General features: G+C 39.1%; 1 protein-coding gene across 2 annotated transcripts in view; it reads left to right on the top strand.

Annotated features, from left to right (window-relative positions):
* The first annotated feature begins 967 nt into the window (after positions 1 to 967).
* CSTF3 (cleavage stimulation factor subunit 3) overlaps positions 968 to 13,984 on the top strand; it is a 54,876-nt gene continuing 41,859 nt past the window's right edge. For both annotated transcript variants that reach the window (XM_075188059.1, XM_075188058.1), the window contains exons 1-3: positions 968 to 1,122; positions 9,383 to 9,484; positions 9,594 to 9,689. In XM_075188059.1, coding sequence (XP_075044160.1) covers positions 1,090 to 1,122; positions 9,383 to 9,484; positions 9,594 to 9,689 — 231 coding nt within the window. In that variant the 5' untranslated portion in view covers positions 968 to 1,089. The remainder of the gene's footprint in view (positions 1,123 to 9,382; positions 9,485 to 9,593; positions 9,690 to 13,984) is intronic.

The raw sequence follows: 13,984 nt of genomic DNA, 5'->3' as shown, positions 1-13,984 counted from the left end.
ACAAAAGAGAGTACAGCAGGGTGTGTCTTAACAGAGGATTTAGTCAAAGCCAGGATCTTCAGAGGACTGATGATAGGTCTAACGTCCGACTGACAAGAATTGAAATGAAGATTCAAAAGACCTGGAAAGTGCATTGGCCCTAAAATTTTTTGACCCAGCACGGTGAGTCAGGATCACCTGGAATCTGGAAAAAAAAGCGGATTCCAAAAAAGTGAGGTTCTTATGATCTGTGAATACTGTGATAGGATGGAGAGCGCCGTCAAGCAGGTACCACCATTCTTCTAAGGCTATCTTGATGGCCAGGAGCTCCTTGTCTCCGATGCTATGGTAAAGGTAATAATTTCCTGGAGAGAAAGTGCAGACAGAATAACTTCTGAGAGAGAACTGCTCCCACACCAACTGAGGAGCCAACAACCTCTAAAAAGAACGGTCATAGTTGATCTGGTTGTCTCAAGACAGGAGCGATGGCGAAAGCTTCCTTAAGAACTTTGTAGGCCACTTTGGTCCTCTTAGAGGCAAAATTTTCCAGGGAAAGCTCAAACTAAATAGCGCACTGGTTAAGGAACCCACAACATTTGTTAGGATCGCCATCATATTTCTCCGGCGGTGGAATATGTAGGCTTCTGAAACTAGCGGTGCTGGCAGTAGACGTTGTGGCTGTGGAGGAAACAGTTATACATATAATATATATTTTGTGCTCTACTATGTCTTGAAGGCTTAGTAAATTCTACTTTATGGAGTTAGTTACAAGTTATCTAGTTCTAAAAAAGACTGTAGAGGTGTAGTAAGCTGGGACTGTGGCAGGTCGGCTCTGCATCCAGACATCCAATGCCTCCTGGTGCCGCACGATGGGGCTGCATCCAGATATCCAATACCGCCTGGTGCCGCACGATGGCGCTCCCCTCGACGAGTGCCACCTTACTCATTAGGTCACGTGATCGGCGCAGCACGGAAGAAGCCGTTTTTTTTTTGGTCAGCCTTGCGGTCGCCATTTTGTGCGCCGTCCCCGCGGGTGGTTTGCTGGGCTCACAGAGTAGGCGGGAGCTTCGTGTGAGAGGGACGTGGTCGCAGGCACAGTTAAGCGGAGACATGATGTCGACCGGGGAAGGCCCTTCCGAGCAAGTGAGTATCGGTGGCGGGCAGGCCGCGGAGCCGGGGGTGTAGGCCGCAGTGTTGCCGGGGGGAGGTGGACGGGACGGGACGGGCTGGACTGGCCGCCTGTGGGATATAGAATATAGAGAGCTAGTGGGTGTTACTGCTGCTTGTGTATGGAGGTTTCGTTCGAGTCTCATGTGCCTGGTTCGTGTACTCGGTGCTATCACTACCGGAGGGTGAGGCCTGGGCTTAGTGTAGGCCTGTGGGGGAGGCACCGTCACCTTATGAGGCACTGCTGACAAAAGGATCGACACAGGTGGCTCTCCAGCTGTTTTTAGGGGGGGGTCTGTAGGGGCTTGCTGGGACTTGTAGTGCCCGCATGTTGCACATGCTTAATCTAGGCCCAGCCTGAGCAGCAAATGAGTCTATTTCAGATATTAAGACATTGTGTAAACTGGCGGTTATTGTGTACATCTGTATGCAGGGTATTTATGATACAATCAGATTAGGGCTGTATGTCCTGCACGCAGGGGATGGCTGGGATTGTTTTGCAGGCAGTTTGTAATGAGGTTGGTGAGATGGGTAATTATGTTGTGGTTGGTGGTGACACCATGTTTTACACGTCTCTACTCCCATTTTATGTATCTGCTTTCAATAGAGCTCTATATGTGTACAGTGTAAATTGTTTATCGGTTGTAAAAACAATCCTCCTCTCTTTATTGCAATACCACATATTTTGTTTGCTTACCTTTGTCGATTGTGTGAGTGATATTTGCACTCGGCATTAATCTGATATAAAGCATATGTTTTATTGACTGGTTAGTGGATAACAAGGCCTTGTATGATTAGGTTTATTGTTTTCTAAAGGCAAGTGGAATGCTTCAATAATAGAATAGTATGACTGCATTGTACTATTTCTGTCAACACATACTGCGCTATTTTGTGCATTTAATGGGGTTTTAGTAAGTATACAGAGGATGTGTGTAAATGCATGTGAATACCAGGTTTGTCTAGGTGAAAAATATCTGTGTGTTTAAAAGTCCACTTCCATATTAACATAGTTGCAGTATCCTGCAGGAGTTAAAGATATCCAGTGTCTTTTCATAATTTGTATGAGGGTTATATGTAATTGGGGAATAAGATAAAGGCCAGTTTGAATTGTCCAAATTACTTAACTAGCTCTAAATGTGGATATTTGTTCATCTGCATGGGGCAGCACAACACTATTTCCATCTTTATTGTATTTAATTGGCTCAAATACTGTTGTTGCAGTGGCTTCACTCCATTATTATGAATGTTATTTTCCTTTGTCCTATGGCTGTGTGGAAATTTTTTATTAAGTTGTGAAAAACTAATGTATGTTTGTGTTTTTTTGTCTTTTAATTTAATGATGACTTGCCAAGATAACCTGGTGGTCACGGTGTGTACATTATAGTATATGTGTAAACATCCTTCTATTGTATGTTACCCTGCATTAACCAGGAAGTGACTGCACTGTTGTTGGTCACAAAAGGGATATATTGATTACCATTACCTGGGCTCTAACTGTACTCAATGCAGTGTTGGTAATCACTGGGCAGATCATGGGTTTAATATCGGTGTCCATGAACCATCTAGTGTCTGAAGAAACTGCCATGAGTATAGTTACAGCGCCTGCCATGCGCTAGTGATATACAACTGCCCATTTGCATGCATCAATACGATGATTAATAGACAAGTGTCCTGCTACAGGAAATCTCTTCCCATATTCTGTAATTGTTCAGGGCTTAGACATCGACAAATGTCAATAAAATGAGACTGCGTAGTGGACGTATCATCTATACAATGTAGGCATCCATATGTGTGCCCAATCACTGTTCAGTCCATCAATTTGCTAGGAAATAGTGGATTCATTAAGGCATTGCCTAACTAATATTCACAAGGCCTGACTTGTATACATGAGGTACAGGCTTCTAGTAAATGGGCAAGCTACATTGTCATGAATTTGCTTGGTCTACATGGATACCACAGCTGTTTGTAGCTGATAGTTTGCTTTATTGACCAAGTCCCTATATTTTTTTTATAGGTTAAACAACTTTTCCTCCACACACACACACACACACACACACACACACACACACACACACACTCCTTTCCCACAGCTCATTTAGATTTTAAGTTACAATAACTGAATGGTCTGTGATTTACTTTGTATCAATTGCTTTCTTTCTGTCTTCCTATACCTGTCCATGTATGCAGGATCAAAGGTCATTGCATTTAAAATCCCTTCCTGGAATTGGAAAGCTAAAGATATGGTGTGTGGGAATTTTAGTTTGGTCAGATGTTTAAGCTGCAAATAATGTAGTTTTTGAAATATATTAATGGTGTAGTTGGCTTTTATGTTTTCCCACCATTATTCATATGGTATCTGTAGGTTTCTGGTATTCTAGGTTTTATACTATAATGCCTTTGGAGGTAATGTAAAGCTGCCCATACTTGTTTGGCAAATTTTGTAGATACAGCAGTTTGGCGCTTCTATGTTTTACTCTGTAATCTTGTGGTTGTAGATTCCAACTAAAACATAATGTTTACTTTGCAATTAAAGCTACATGCCACCTGAAGCATTATTGCTCCCCATCCCTGGAGGCTGCTCATGTTGTTGTTTTTTCCTGGACTCCTTGGTTAGCCTTACAGCCCCAACTGAAAACTTGGGCTGTGTGATGGTTTGGATGGGGTATAAGTGGGAAGACCAATGAGAAGCCACAATCACGGACATTGTGGCCTCTGATTGGTCCTCCTGCTCACACCCACTTCTCTAGCAATTTAAATAATCTGTTTCAGTTTGGTGGGCTTGGTCATTTCACTGTTACCAGCTTTGTTACCCACTGTCGGCTATCCTACAACTGCAATCTCAAATCAACAAACAAATTCTAATTGTTGTACACCAGCCCTGAATAGAGACTTGTGTAAACGTAACTGAAAATGTGGAATACGATAGACATAACTACCTATTGCATTTAAAAATTAATACAAGGAATAGGTCACCAAACAAAGTTTTTAGCTCAAGCGAGTGTGCATATATATAAAAGCAAAACGTAACTGTGTTTAAAGGTTTTCTTTATTTTGGTGATAGTGCCCCTTTTAAAGGTTTTTTTCATTAGGCTTAATAGAGCAATGAACTATTAATTTCCATACCAATGAAATAAATGTACTGCTCTTGTTATGTGAGCATGATTTTCTAAAGCGGACATTAAGCTTTAGATTAGTCTATTTTAGATTGTTGTTGGCTATAAAAGACTATATTTGTTTTTATTTCAGTGTTTTCTCAAAAACCTCTTTGAAAGCACTACAGGTTCTGGTCATATATTGGCTGATCCTGCTGTCATGCCCAACTGACACTTTCCTACACCCATGGGTGCCCAATGTTTGGGTTGGGACAATTGTATCACTGTTATAAGATGACAAACAGGTTGATAGTGGTTTTCTTCATACTACATTAATGGACAAGCATGCTTCTGCTGGCTTCACACTCGTTTGTGGCCCACCCACTGCACTATTGCAGATTATATTGTGGATCTAGCATCCAAGTTGATCCAATATGAAAAGGTATTTTGTAATATTTTCAAATAAAAGTAACATTTCCTGTACTATAAGAGAATGTTTGACGCTGCAGTTTTACCTAACTTCAGCTATTATGTTGTCAGTCATTTAAGCTCCCAAGGGGTTCCCTGCAGATAGACATGTGATCAGGAAAAAGGCCTCCACTGTGATCAAATCATTATCAAAAATATCTTCTATTAAGTAACTGCTAATTTTACATATTTGTAAAAATGTATTTTCTTCATAATCTTGCATGTTAGTTTTAGTGCACCAAAATAAAATCAACTTTTTGTGCATTACATCAGCAAAATGGTGATTGTCTACTCTGCAGATCATTATATAGTTGTGTACTTATGGTTTCTGTAGCAGCCAGATGAAGCCCAGTATTTTCTTAGATTTTGACAGCCCATTAGGCCTTTTTAGACCCAGATGGCACAAATTGCAGTCAGGCAATGACCACCTTTATGCGATCAGAACCAATGGCTATTTGGAGGATGAACACCAAACAGTTTGATCTTTTATACATATGTACATGTATGAAAAATCCTGCCAGCATTTTGGCCATGCCAAGCAGGATTTTGTATGAGCTCCTTTACTATGAATTTTGGCTTTTTACTACACGTTCATTAAGCTCCATGAACCTTCTGTTGAAGATGCCACAGGGAAAGATTGTGGTGGTTAATGATTACACTCGCAGAGAATACTACAAAACAAGCAATACCTTCTTTAATGTCTATAATATAATTTTGCCAATTGCCTAATCATACATGTCTCTGAGGACCACAATTTGTGCAAGTAGGCTGGCCATTTTACATGTGATTTGGCTCCCAGTTTTAAAGGTCTGTCATAACATGGTGACTTATTGGTTAGCACTTCTGCCTCACAGCACTGTGATCATGAGTTTGATTCTCAACCATGGCCTTATCTGTGTGGAGGTTGTATGTTCTCCCTCTATTTGCGTGGGTTTCCTCCAGGTGCTCTGGTTTCCTCCCACACTCCAAAAACATACTAGTAGGTTAATTGGCTACTAACAAAATGACCTTAGTCTCTCCTGTGTGTGTGTGTGTCAGGGAATTTAGACTGTAAGCTCTATTGGGGTCGGGACTGATGTGAGTGAATTCTCTGTACAGCGCTGCGGAATTAGTGGCGCTATATAAATAAATCCTAGCTATTTTATTATACACATGTGTTAAGGATTTCCATTTTTGGACATTCACCCCTTACAATTATGCTGGGTATTCCTCCTAAGAGACACTTTTCCTGCACCGATCACTAGTGGATGCCAAACTTTTTCTTGAAATGAAGCCCCTGCTATCTACCATTTTATTAGTATTGTGACAAGTGTTTTATTTTATCATATTATGGGGCAGATTCAATTAAGCGCGAGGTGCTGTGTTTGGAGGTGCATATTACCGCCTACTATGTTAAGGAATTGCCGCTTATTTTTCTGCGCACCTCTATGGGATGCAATGGAAGATGAGCGTAGATTACAGGGAGCACATAAGGGCGATGAGACTTATTTGGCCGTATGATCCACAAGAAGTGAGTACAGAGCTCCTTATATATGGCATTGTGCAGTCGCCACCATTGACAATGCAACAGCTCCTAGCACCAAACCCTGTGCAGGCTTCTATAGCAGCATGCTTTGGAGTGCGTTGCTAAGGATTTTTTCTGTGCTAGATAAGTTTCATGTGTATAATGACATATGCTGATCTGGAGGAAAGCTAGGGTTCCTAATGTTGATAAATATCTGGGGAATAAGGTAAATTGAGAACAGGTCCGGGCATCCAGGGTTCACAATAGGGCATATTTACAAATGGATATTCAGCCAGGGCACACAGACATAGACCAACACTGCACAACAGGCATAAGGGTAAGTAGCCAACAGGATAGATATTCAGGTTATAATAAAAGGGTAAAATAGCGTCACAGACATCCAGAGCGTACAGAGGGCAAATAGAAGCACTGTGGGAAAGGCATCTAGTAAACATTGACAGCAGACAGACCTGGCGCACAAGCAGACATAAGGACATCCTGTTAGACTTAAGCTAACACCTGCAGGGACTCCTTTTACCCTTTGTCTCACATGTTCACTTCCCTCCTCCACCCTGTCTGTTCTTGTTCTATTTGTGTCTTGTATGACTTGCACACATGACTGTCCAGCACTGCAGGGGTTTTCTTTACAAATAACAATGACAGATAAAGAACTCGGAGGAGATAGAAACATAAGTAGCCTCTATACAGGTAAATAAGATACACCTATGTTATATGTAGATGCAAATGGATCAAAAAGCTGCAATGCATACAGTAAAATACACTGGAAAGAATGCAAGGTTATGGGCTAGTACATGAGTAACAGGAGGTGCAAGGACAGAAAACTAGTGATAGAATATTTTTGTACAAACTGAGGAACAGAGGGCTTAGCAGACAGTGTTATAGGAGAAGTATGGAAAATGGAGAATGTGTTGTCACTGATCAGTCATCCCTTGTGCAGCGTCTGTGGAACACGTGGTAAGTGATCAGTCTTGTGTACAATGACATGGGACTGATTTGTAGAAGTACTGGGGGTTTGCACAATGTCAGGGATGCCTGGAAGTGTGTGGATACAATATCTGGGTAGCCAGTCTATATAACTTAATGTCTGCATTTCATTCCAATTGTGAACTGTTCCCTTAACTACAAAATGCTGACATTCTGTAGTGATGTGACTGTCCTGGAGTCTAATCTTTTAAAAAGTAAATATTAGCTTTTAATGGTTCTTAGACAATCTATATGTTCCATGAGCAATGTTGATGGATGAATAGTGGATTCTGATCTTGCACGCAATAGGAGACTAGACTATACTCTGGTCTGTACATTCTGCTTCCATTATTTAGAGGAGCTTTTCATGGAGGCAACTAAAGAGGTGCCTGCTGCTCATTCATCAATCCAAAGGTTTATTCTGGGGAGGCAGTTATTGCTTATATGTAGTCATAAAAGCATTTAGCTATTTACATTAAATGTAAAGTAAAAATGTGTGTTTTGTTCAATCTTAAGTTGTATATAAGTGTCAATCGGTCATGAAAATATATATATATATTTTTTTTTCTATCCAGTGCAGAGTGCTACTTGGGTACATATGGGCCAAGTGTCATTTCACTTGATCCTCATTTGGTTAACCCTTGTGGTGGACCTTCTGACCTGTAGAACTGGCGAATTATTATTTTTATAGTTCTAAATTTGAAATTGTAATGCGTAGGAATGGTGCCTGCTTTATGCTGTAAGATGTTCTGTACATAGCCCAGTGAAGCTATGGTTCACAGAAGTTTGTCGACCAGTGTATAATATAGTTATAATGTTTCATTTGCTGTAAATTATACAGTGAAGTTTGAGTTCTGTGACCACAGAAGTGCAAACCATGGTGTCTTTGTATGTGTTGCACAAAGGTGTGGGATTATATATATATATATATATATATATATATATATATATATATATATATATATATATATTTTATTAAGTAGTAATCTGTTATTGAGGACAGCCTTTGTCTAAAGACTTGAAAACAAATCCTGCCCATATTTGCAATCCTGCTGTGAGTTGCTTAACATGAAACCACAGTTATCGGAGGTTTGTGCTTCTTTGACTTGTCCACTAATTGAGAGATTATTCTTTGCCCAATTCTGAGTTTCGAATAAGGCTGGTAACTTTATGCTGAATGTTGGGTGCGCGCAATTATGACCAATGTTGTCACAAAGATGCTGGTGTGCAAATTGCTCTTTTGTGCCTTTCATTTGTGTATAAGTCAATGGCGTTAAAAATCGGTGTTTTTTTAAAACCTGGCCTTTCCTTTCTACAGATAATTATGTTGCTTTGGTTTGTGTTTGGTTTGTGTTTATTATGGTACTAAAGTACAATTTCATATTTTATGGGCAACTCCCCATAGAGCTGTATATAATCTTTGCAGTACGTTCAACGTTCCCGGGAAATCAAGCATTTTTCTCTGTGATCCCTGACTTCAGATAATGGAGGGACTCGTGAAGGGGGGGGGGGGGGATCTTTGATAATGTGAAGGGTCCATTAACCGCGTGTTAAAAATCCTTTAACACTAAAGTGAGTGGTTTGTATATTTATTTACATTTAATTCTTTATTAAAGGATGTATATCATTTTGCAACATTGATATTTATTTATTTTTATTTTTTTTAAATCACCTCAGTAAATGTCCTGACACATTGGGAAATGATCTCTTGCTTGAGCTTAGGCTGTACCATAAAGCAAAACAATAAGGTTGGAGACAGGCTAACAGTCTGGTTATTGGTGCTTGAAATCCAGTGTGATTGGATTCTGTGTAATCACTTATCAGGACTGGATTTGTGTTCTACTTTTTTTTTTTTTTTTAAGAGCTTTATTTATGTTTTCATATACAGCAGTTGCCAGTATCCAAATTAGTAGCAATTGTAGAAGCAATCAAGTAATAAAGCCACAACATAGGGAAGAGGTACAATGTAGGAGCTATAGTTAAGCTAACAGTGGTTATTAATTTAGGGAGAATAAAAAAAGTAGGAAAATGGGCATCAGGTGAAGCGTTGCGACTTGGTTGTCATTTTGTTTGCACTATAATTTTAGAATCTGTGTAGAACTTTGATTTAAGTAGCCAATAAAAGCTTATAATATAATTTTTTTTTCTTTTTCGTTATTTCTTTTTGTTTCCTATTTGTTTTATGAAGGCTGCTGAATATGTTCCAGAAAAGGTGAAGAAAGCAGAGAAGAAGTTGGAAGACAACCCGTATGACCTCGACGCTTGGAGCATTCTCATTCGCGAAGCACAGGTTTAGTGACATAGGATTACATTACGTTCTCTCAGTCCCACTAGCGGCTTTATAATCTAAACTGTCTCTAAGTCGATGATATTGTAAATGCTGTTTATTCAAATTCTAGAATCAGCCTATAGACAAAGCACGGAAGACATATGAACGGCTTGTGGTCCAATTCCCAAGTTCTGGCAGGTTCTGGAAACTTTACATTGAAGCAGAGGTTAATAATTTTTATTTTTATTTTTTAATGGGTACTTTCACACTATTACACTTATCATATGGTATTAAGAGTGGGGACGACACAAGCAGGGCCAATAGTTCAGGTTTTATAACTTTTTAAACAGTGTCATTTAGGGTTAAAGTCATAAGTGAGATTTCTAAAGTGTTACCGTACTGATGATTGTTGCATAGTGATACTGCAACAACATTAAAACATTTTAATGGTATGGAGTGCTTTAGACTTTTATTTATTTGTCGTGTCAATTTATTGCCTCCTGTGTCATTTATTTAGATATTATAACATGTTCTTTCCATTTGACAAGTGCGAACTAATTTGAATGGTATCCTGAAACCGGTAGCTTTGCTTTTGTAATAAAACGTTATTTTTTAATGATTCATGTGGGTAATCTAACATACTTTACATTGCTTTTTTTATTATAATGTTTAAACGTGTTGCATGGAAGTGCTCTAAATGTCATGAATAACCTGATGTTCCTCTTACAGCGATCATTTTAGCAGTGTTAATGAAGGGTAATCCCCTAAAACACAGTGCAAATCAGAACACCTTTAACAATAAATGTTATGTAACATACAGTGATTAACCATTTTTATACTTAATGCCTGTAATGAAGTCATCCGGGGCCTGTTATATCCTTAATGATAGTCATTAAAATATGCTTGTTAAAGCTTCTAATTTCACATTGTGCTTCCTGTATAGGGCCTCTGTGTATTCAGCTTTCTTTTCTGTTTCAGAAATGACAGGTGGTGGTATTAAATATACTGTAAACTTTAACTATACTCAGTATACGCATGTTGTGACATTTTCACATTTGAAAAATATACTTGGTTAATTAAAATATGTTCATTATCTGTACTTTGTTGTAAATGCTATAGGTGTTATACATGATTTTATTCTTACACATGGGCCGTGGTAAAATGACATATGTGTATGCAGATAAATATAATACGCTTATTGATAGCTACAGTATAAAAGAAAGAAATCCTAAATCTGAACATGTTTTTTTCATTAGTAAGCTAGTAATGTGTGTCCCTTAATCAAACGAGTGAACACTAAAGTCTGGGGAGGATGGGGAGTTGTCTTTGTGTTTAATATTTTATTTAAAAAAAAATAAAAATGTTTTTAATCTGAATCATACTTATCCGTTAACATACAGCATGTAAGTGTCTTTGTGTGTGGGGGGGGGGGGGTTATATTTGCTTTAGATGTTGTGTACAAAGCAGTTTTATACTTTTTTACAACAAATATTTAGAAGATTACCAGCGACAGGTTCACTGTCCAGTAAATGAGGTGACTTCTACATCAGGGTGTGTTAGTGCAGTCTGGGGGGTGACCATACACAGGTGGGGTGTAGTACTAGTTAACGATAGTGTAAACAACGACAGTGTTTACACCTACAGAATTACTTCACTGAAGAGAGCGACATGTAAAACGCCTATTTACACCTAGACTGACACAGGGCAGAGCTGATGTGAGGAGAGGGTGACAATTCCAAATGACGTCCCTTCCCACCACGACTAATATTTTTATGTTTTTTAAAGCGGCAGCGCACAGACCCCTAAAGTAAAGGTAGTACTTACATGGATCCGTGCGTTGCCGTTTTAAAAACTGAAATGTCCAAGTCGCGTTTGGAAGTGTCGCCCTCTCCTCACATCGAATCTGCACTGTCTGTTTACAGGGAAGTAGGTGTTTCTTACATGTCGCTCTCTTCAGTATTGTAATAATTCTGTAGGTGTACACACAGGTGGTTGTGTCCTTCTGACTAGTTTTACCAACTTGCCAGAAAATTATCTGTCTATTGTTTATCAGGCTATTATTGGGCCACACATGTTACAATATGGCTAATGGCACTATATTGTTGCACATAGTGGAGAATATATAGCCAACATCTAATGTGATGCAAAAGAGAAATTCACGTATTTCGACTAGTTTAGAATACAATTATATAAGCCTTTTTCTTCACTTAATTGTTCCACACAGTGGAAAACATATACCAGACATACCCGGTCCTTCTGTGCTGCTATGGACCCTGTGACCTAACCATACCCTTGTGCCAAGAAAATAGTTAACATCCTGTACTACGCATATATTACAACTATTGATAATATTTCCATCAGACAAGTTCAAAGGGAAAATGGGGATATAGTGATATTAAGATGTCCTGTTCTATTATAAGTACATTGCAGGAAGCCATACTTCACCTTTATCCGATTACATGAGTAATTATTTTCATTTTATTCTGTAACCAGGTTGAATATAATTAAGTTCTTGTAGCTTTTTATTTTCGCATTATCATTCTGACTCTTAACTTTTGTTTTCAAGTGATGCCTTTACTTTAATGAATAAACTTTTGGGTTCAGTGGTCATTTTTATACTGACTTGCTATTAAAAGACCTCCTTTGTCTCGACTACCTAGCCAACAATAAGTTGTTTCATTTTTCATTGAGTTCAGTAAGATGTTTTCTATTTAGCAAAAGTTTAAAAAAAAACAAAAAACTGAGACGGTTTGGAAGCTTCCTGCGCCTGATTACTAGTAATATAAATAAATGCATATGAACGTCTCCCTTACCATCCTCGTATAACGTGTAGAGAGGCAGGGAGACCAAGTAACTTTGCCCTGTACTACGTGCTATATCTAGAATACTTCACCACATGCAGAGTAATTATTCCTGATTATATATGCAGGGCATTTATTTTGTATTCTGTGCCTTTTACCTTATTGAAGAACTATTAAGACCACAGTGAAGACTCATGAATGTAGTTAATTGAAGGTGTTTTCAATCGACTTGCTGAAGAGCAATATCCACATTCATGAAGACTGATCTTTGGCTATAGAATATGTTCTAATATGAAACGGCAATTGCCGTTTTTAAACAGGGCCGCAAGGCTAAACATTGGTGCTCTGTGAATATAGGATGTTCATTTTTCATTCCTTACTGACCTCTTTAATCAACAAATTCATTGATTATGTATAGTCCTTGGTGTGAAATTGGGTTTAGTGGTTTAAACCCTTCAGTGCTAAGATTAAGTGCCACTCTTGCACTGAAGGAGTTTATAGTAATGAAGAACAGAATAATCTATTTACTGCTGGTGGGGATGGAGCATAGACTGCACTACAGAAAAAAAAATGTTCTGTAGTGCAGGGAATACGGGCACACTAACTACCATTTCTCACCAAAGCTGGCACTTGGTTACCCTTTTTGAAATAAGGGATTATGCGGCCCCTGATAAAATCCTGTCTCGACTTATTGTGATCACTAGATCGTAAGCCCTCTAATACATAAGTAATTAAGAAGTCCTACGATGGGGGTTGGCTCATCCTGGCTTCAATAAACTCATGAGCACTCTCATTTGAAAGAACTTAATGTTTGGTGATCACATGTGATCAACAGACAATACCCTGCTCTGCAGACAACATTAAGAAGTCCAGGATTAGGGATGGGTTCTATAATGCCCATCCTGGCTGCAAGAAGCTATAGGGACCCTTCCAGTGTTCTCCCCAGCACCTCTTTCCCAAGTGCTCCACCCGGCTCTTAGAGCCCAACAGAGGCCTATTATAATAGAATAAAGCATTTTCTCCTATTATAACAGGCACTATGTGAGCACTACAGCCAGCAGTGTGTATTACACCACTAACCACCAGTCCTGGCAGGTGTGGACAATAACCACCAACATTTTGCATTATTATTGCAAAGTATTACAACTGTTCCCACTCAGCTGGCAATGTTTTTTAATACCTGATGCACCTATGTATTTGCCAAAAAACACTAAGTTCCCACTTGACCCTGTGCTAAAGAAAGCATATTTATTTATTATAGCTTATAGGGTGCCACAAAGTTCCACAGCGATTTACAAACAAAGTAGACAGTTCACATACACAAATGTTCACAGGTACATAGCACAAGTAGAACTGAAAAGCACGGGTAAATCTACAAGTAGTATTACAATATCAAGATATTTTACAAAGTTCCAGGCAATTATAAGGGTTGCTGAAGGTGACATGGGAGAGGAAAGTGTGGGGAAAGTAGGATGGAGGCTACAAGAGGAACGAGGCTCTGCTTGTCATAGCTTAAAAGTTAAAGGAGAGGAGTTGGAGTGTAAGAACAAGAGGGTGACAGAGGAATTAGGCAGCGGTCTGCTGGGCTTTGATGAACAGATGAATATTGAGGAATCTAAACATTGGATGTTGGTGGTGAGTCTGATAGAACAAGGGTGCGTGTTTCAGTGATGGGAAAAGTCTGTTATGGGAGTACGAAGTGGTAATCAGAGGGGTGGTC

Source organism: Mixophyes fleayi, chromosome 10 (genome assembly GCF_038048845.1).
Source record: "Mixophyes fleayi isolate aMixFle1 chromosome 10, aMixFle1.hap1, whole genome shotgun sequence".
NCBI classification, from domain to species: Eukaryota; Metazoa; Chordata; class Amphibia; order Anura; family Limnodynastidae; genus Mixophyes; species Mixophyes fleayi.
This window is presented reverse-complemented; position numbering and strand designations above follow the sequence as displayed.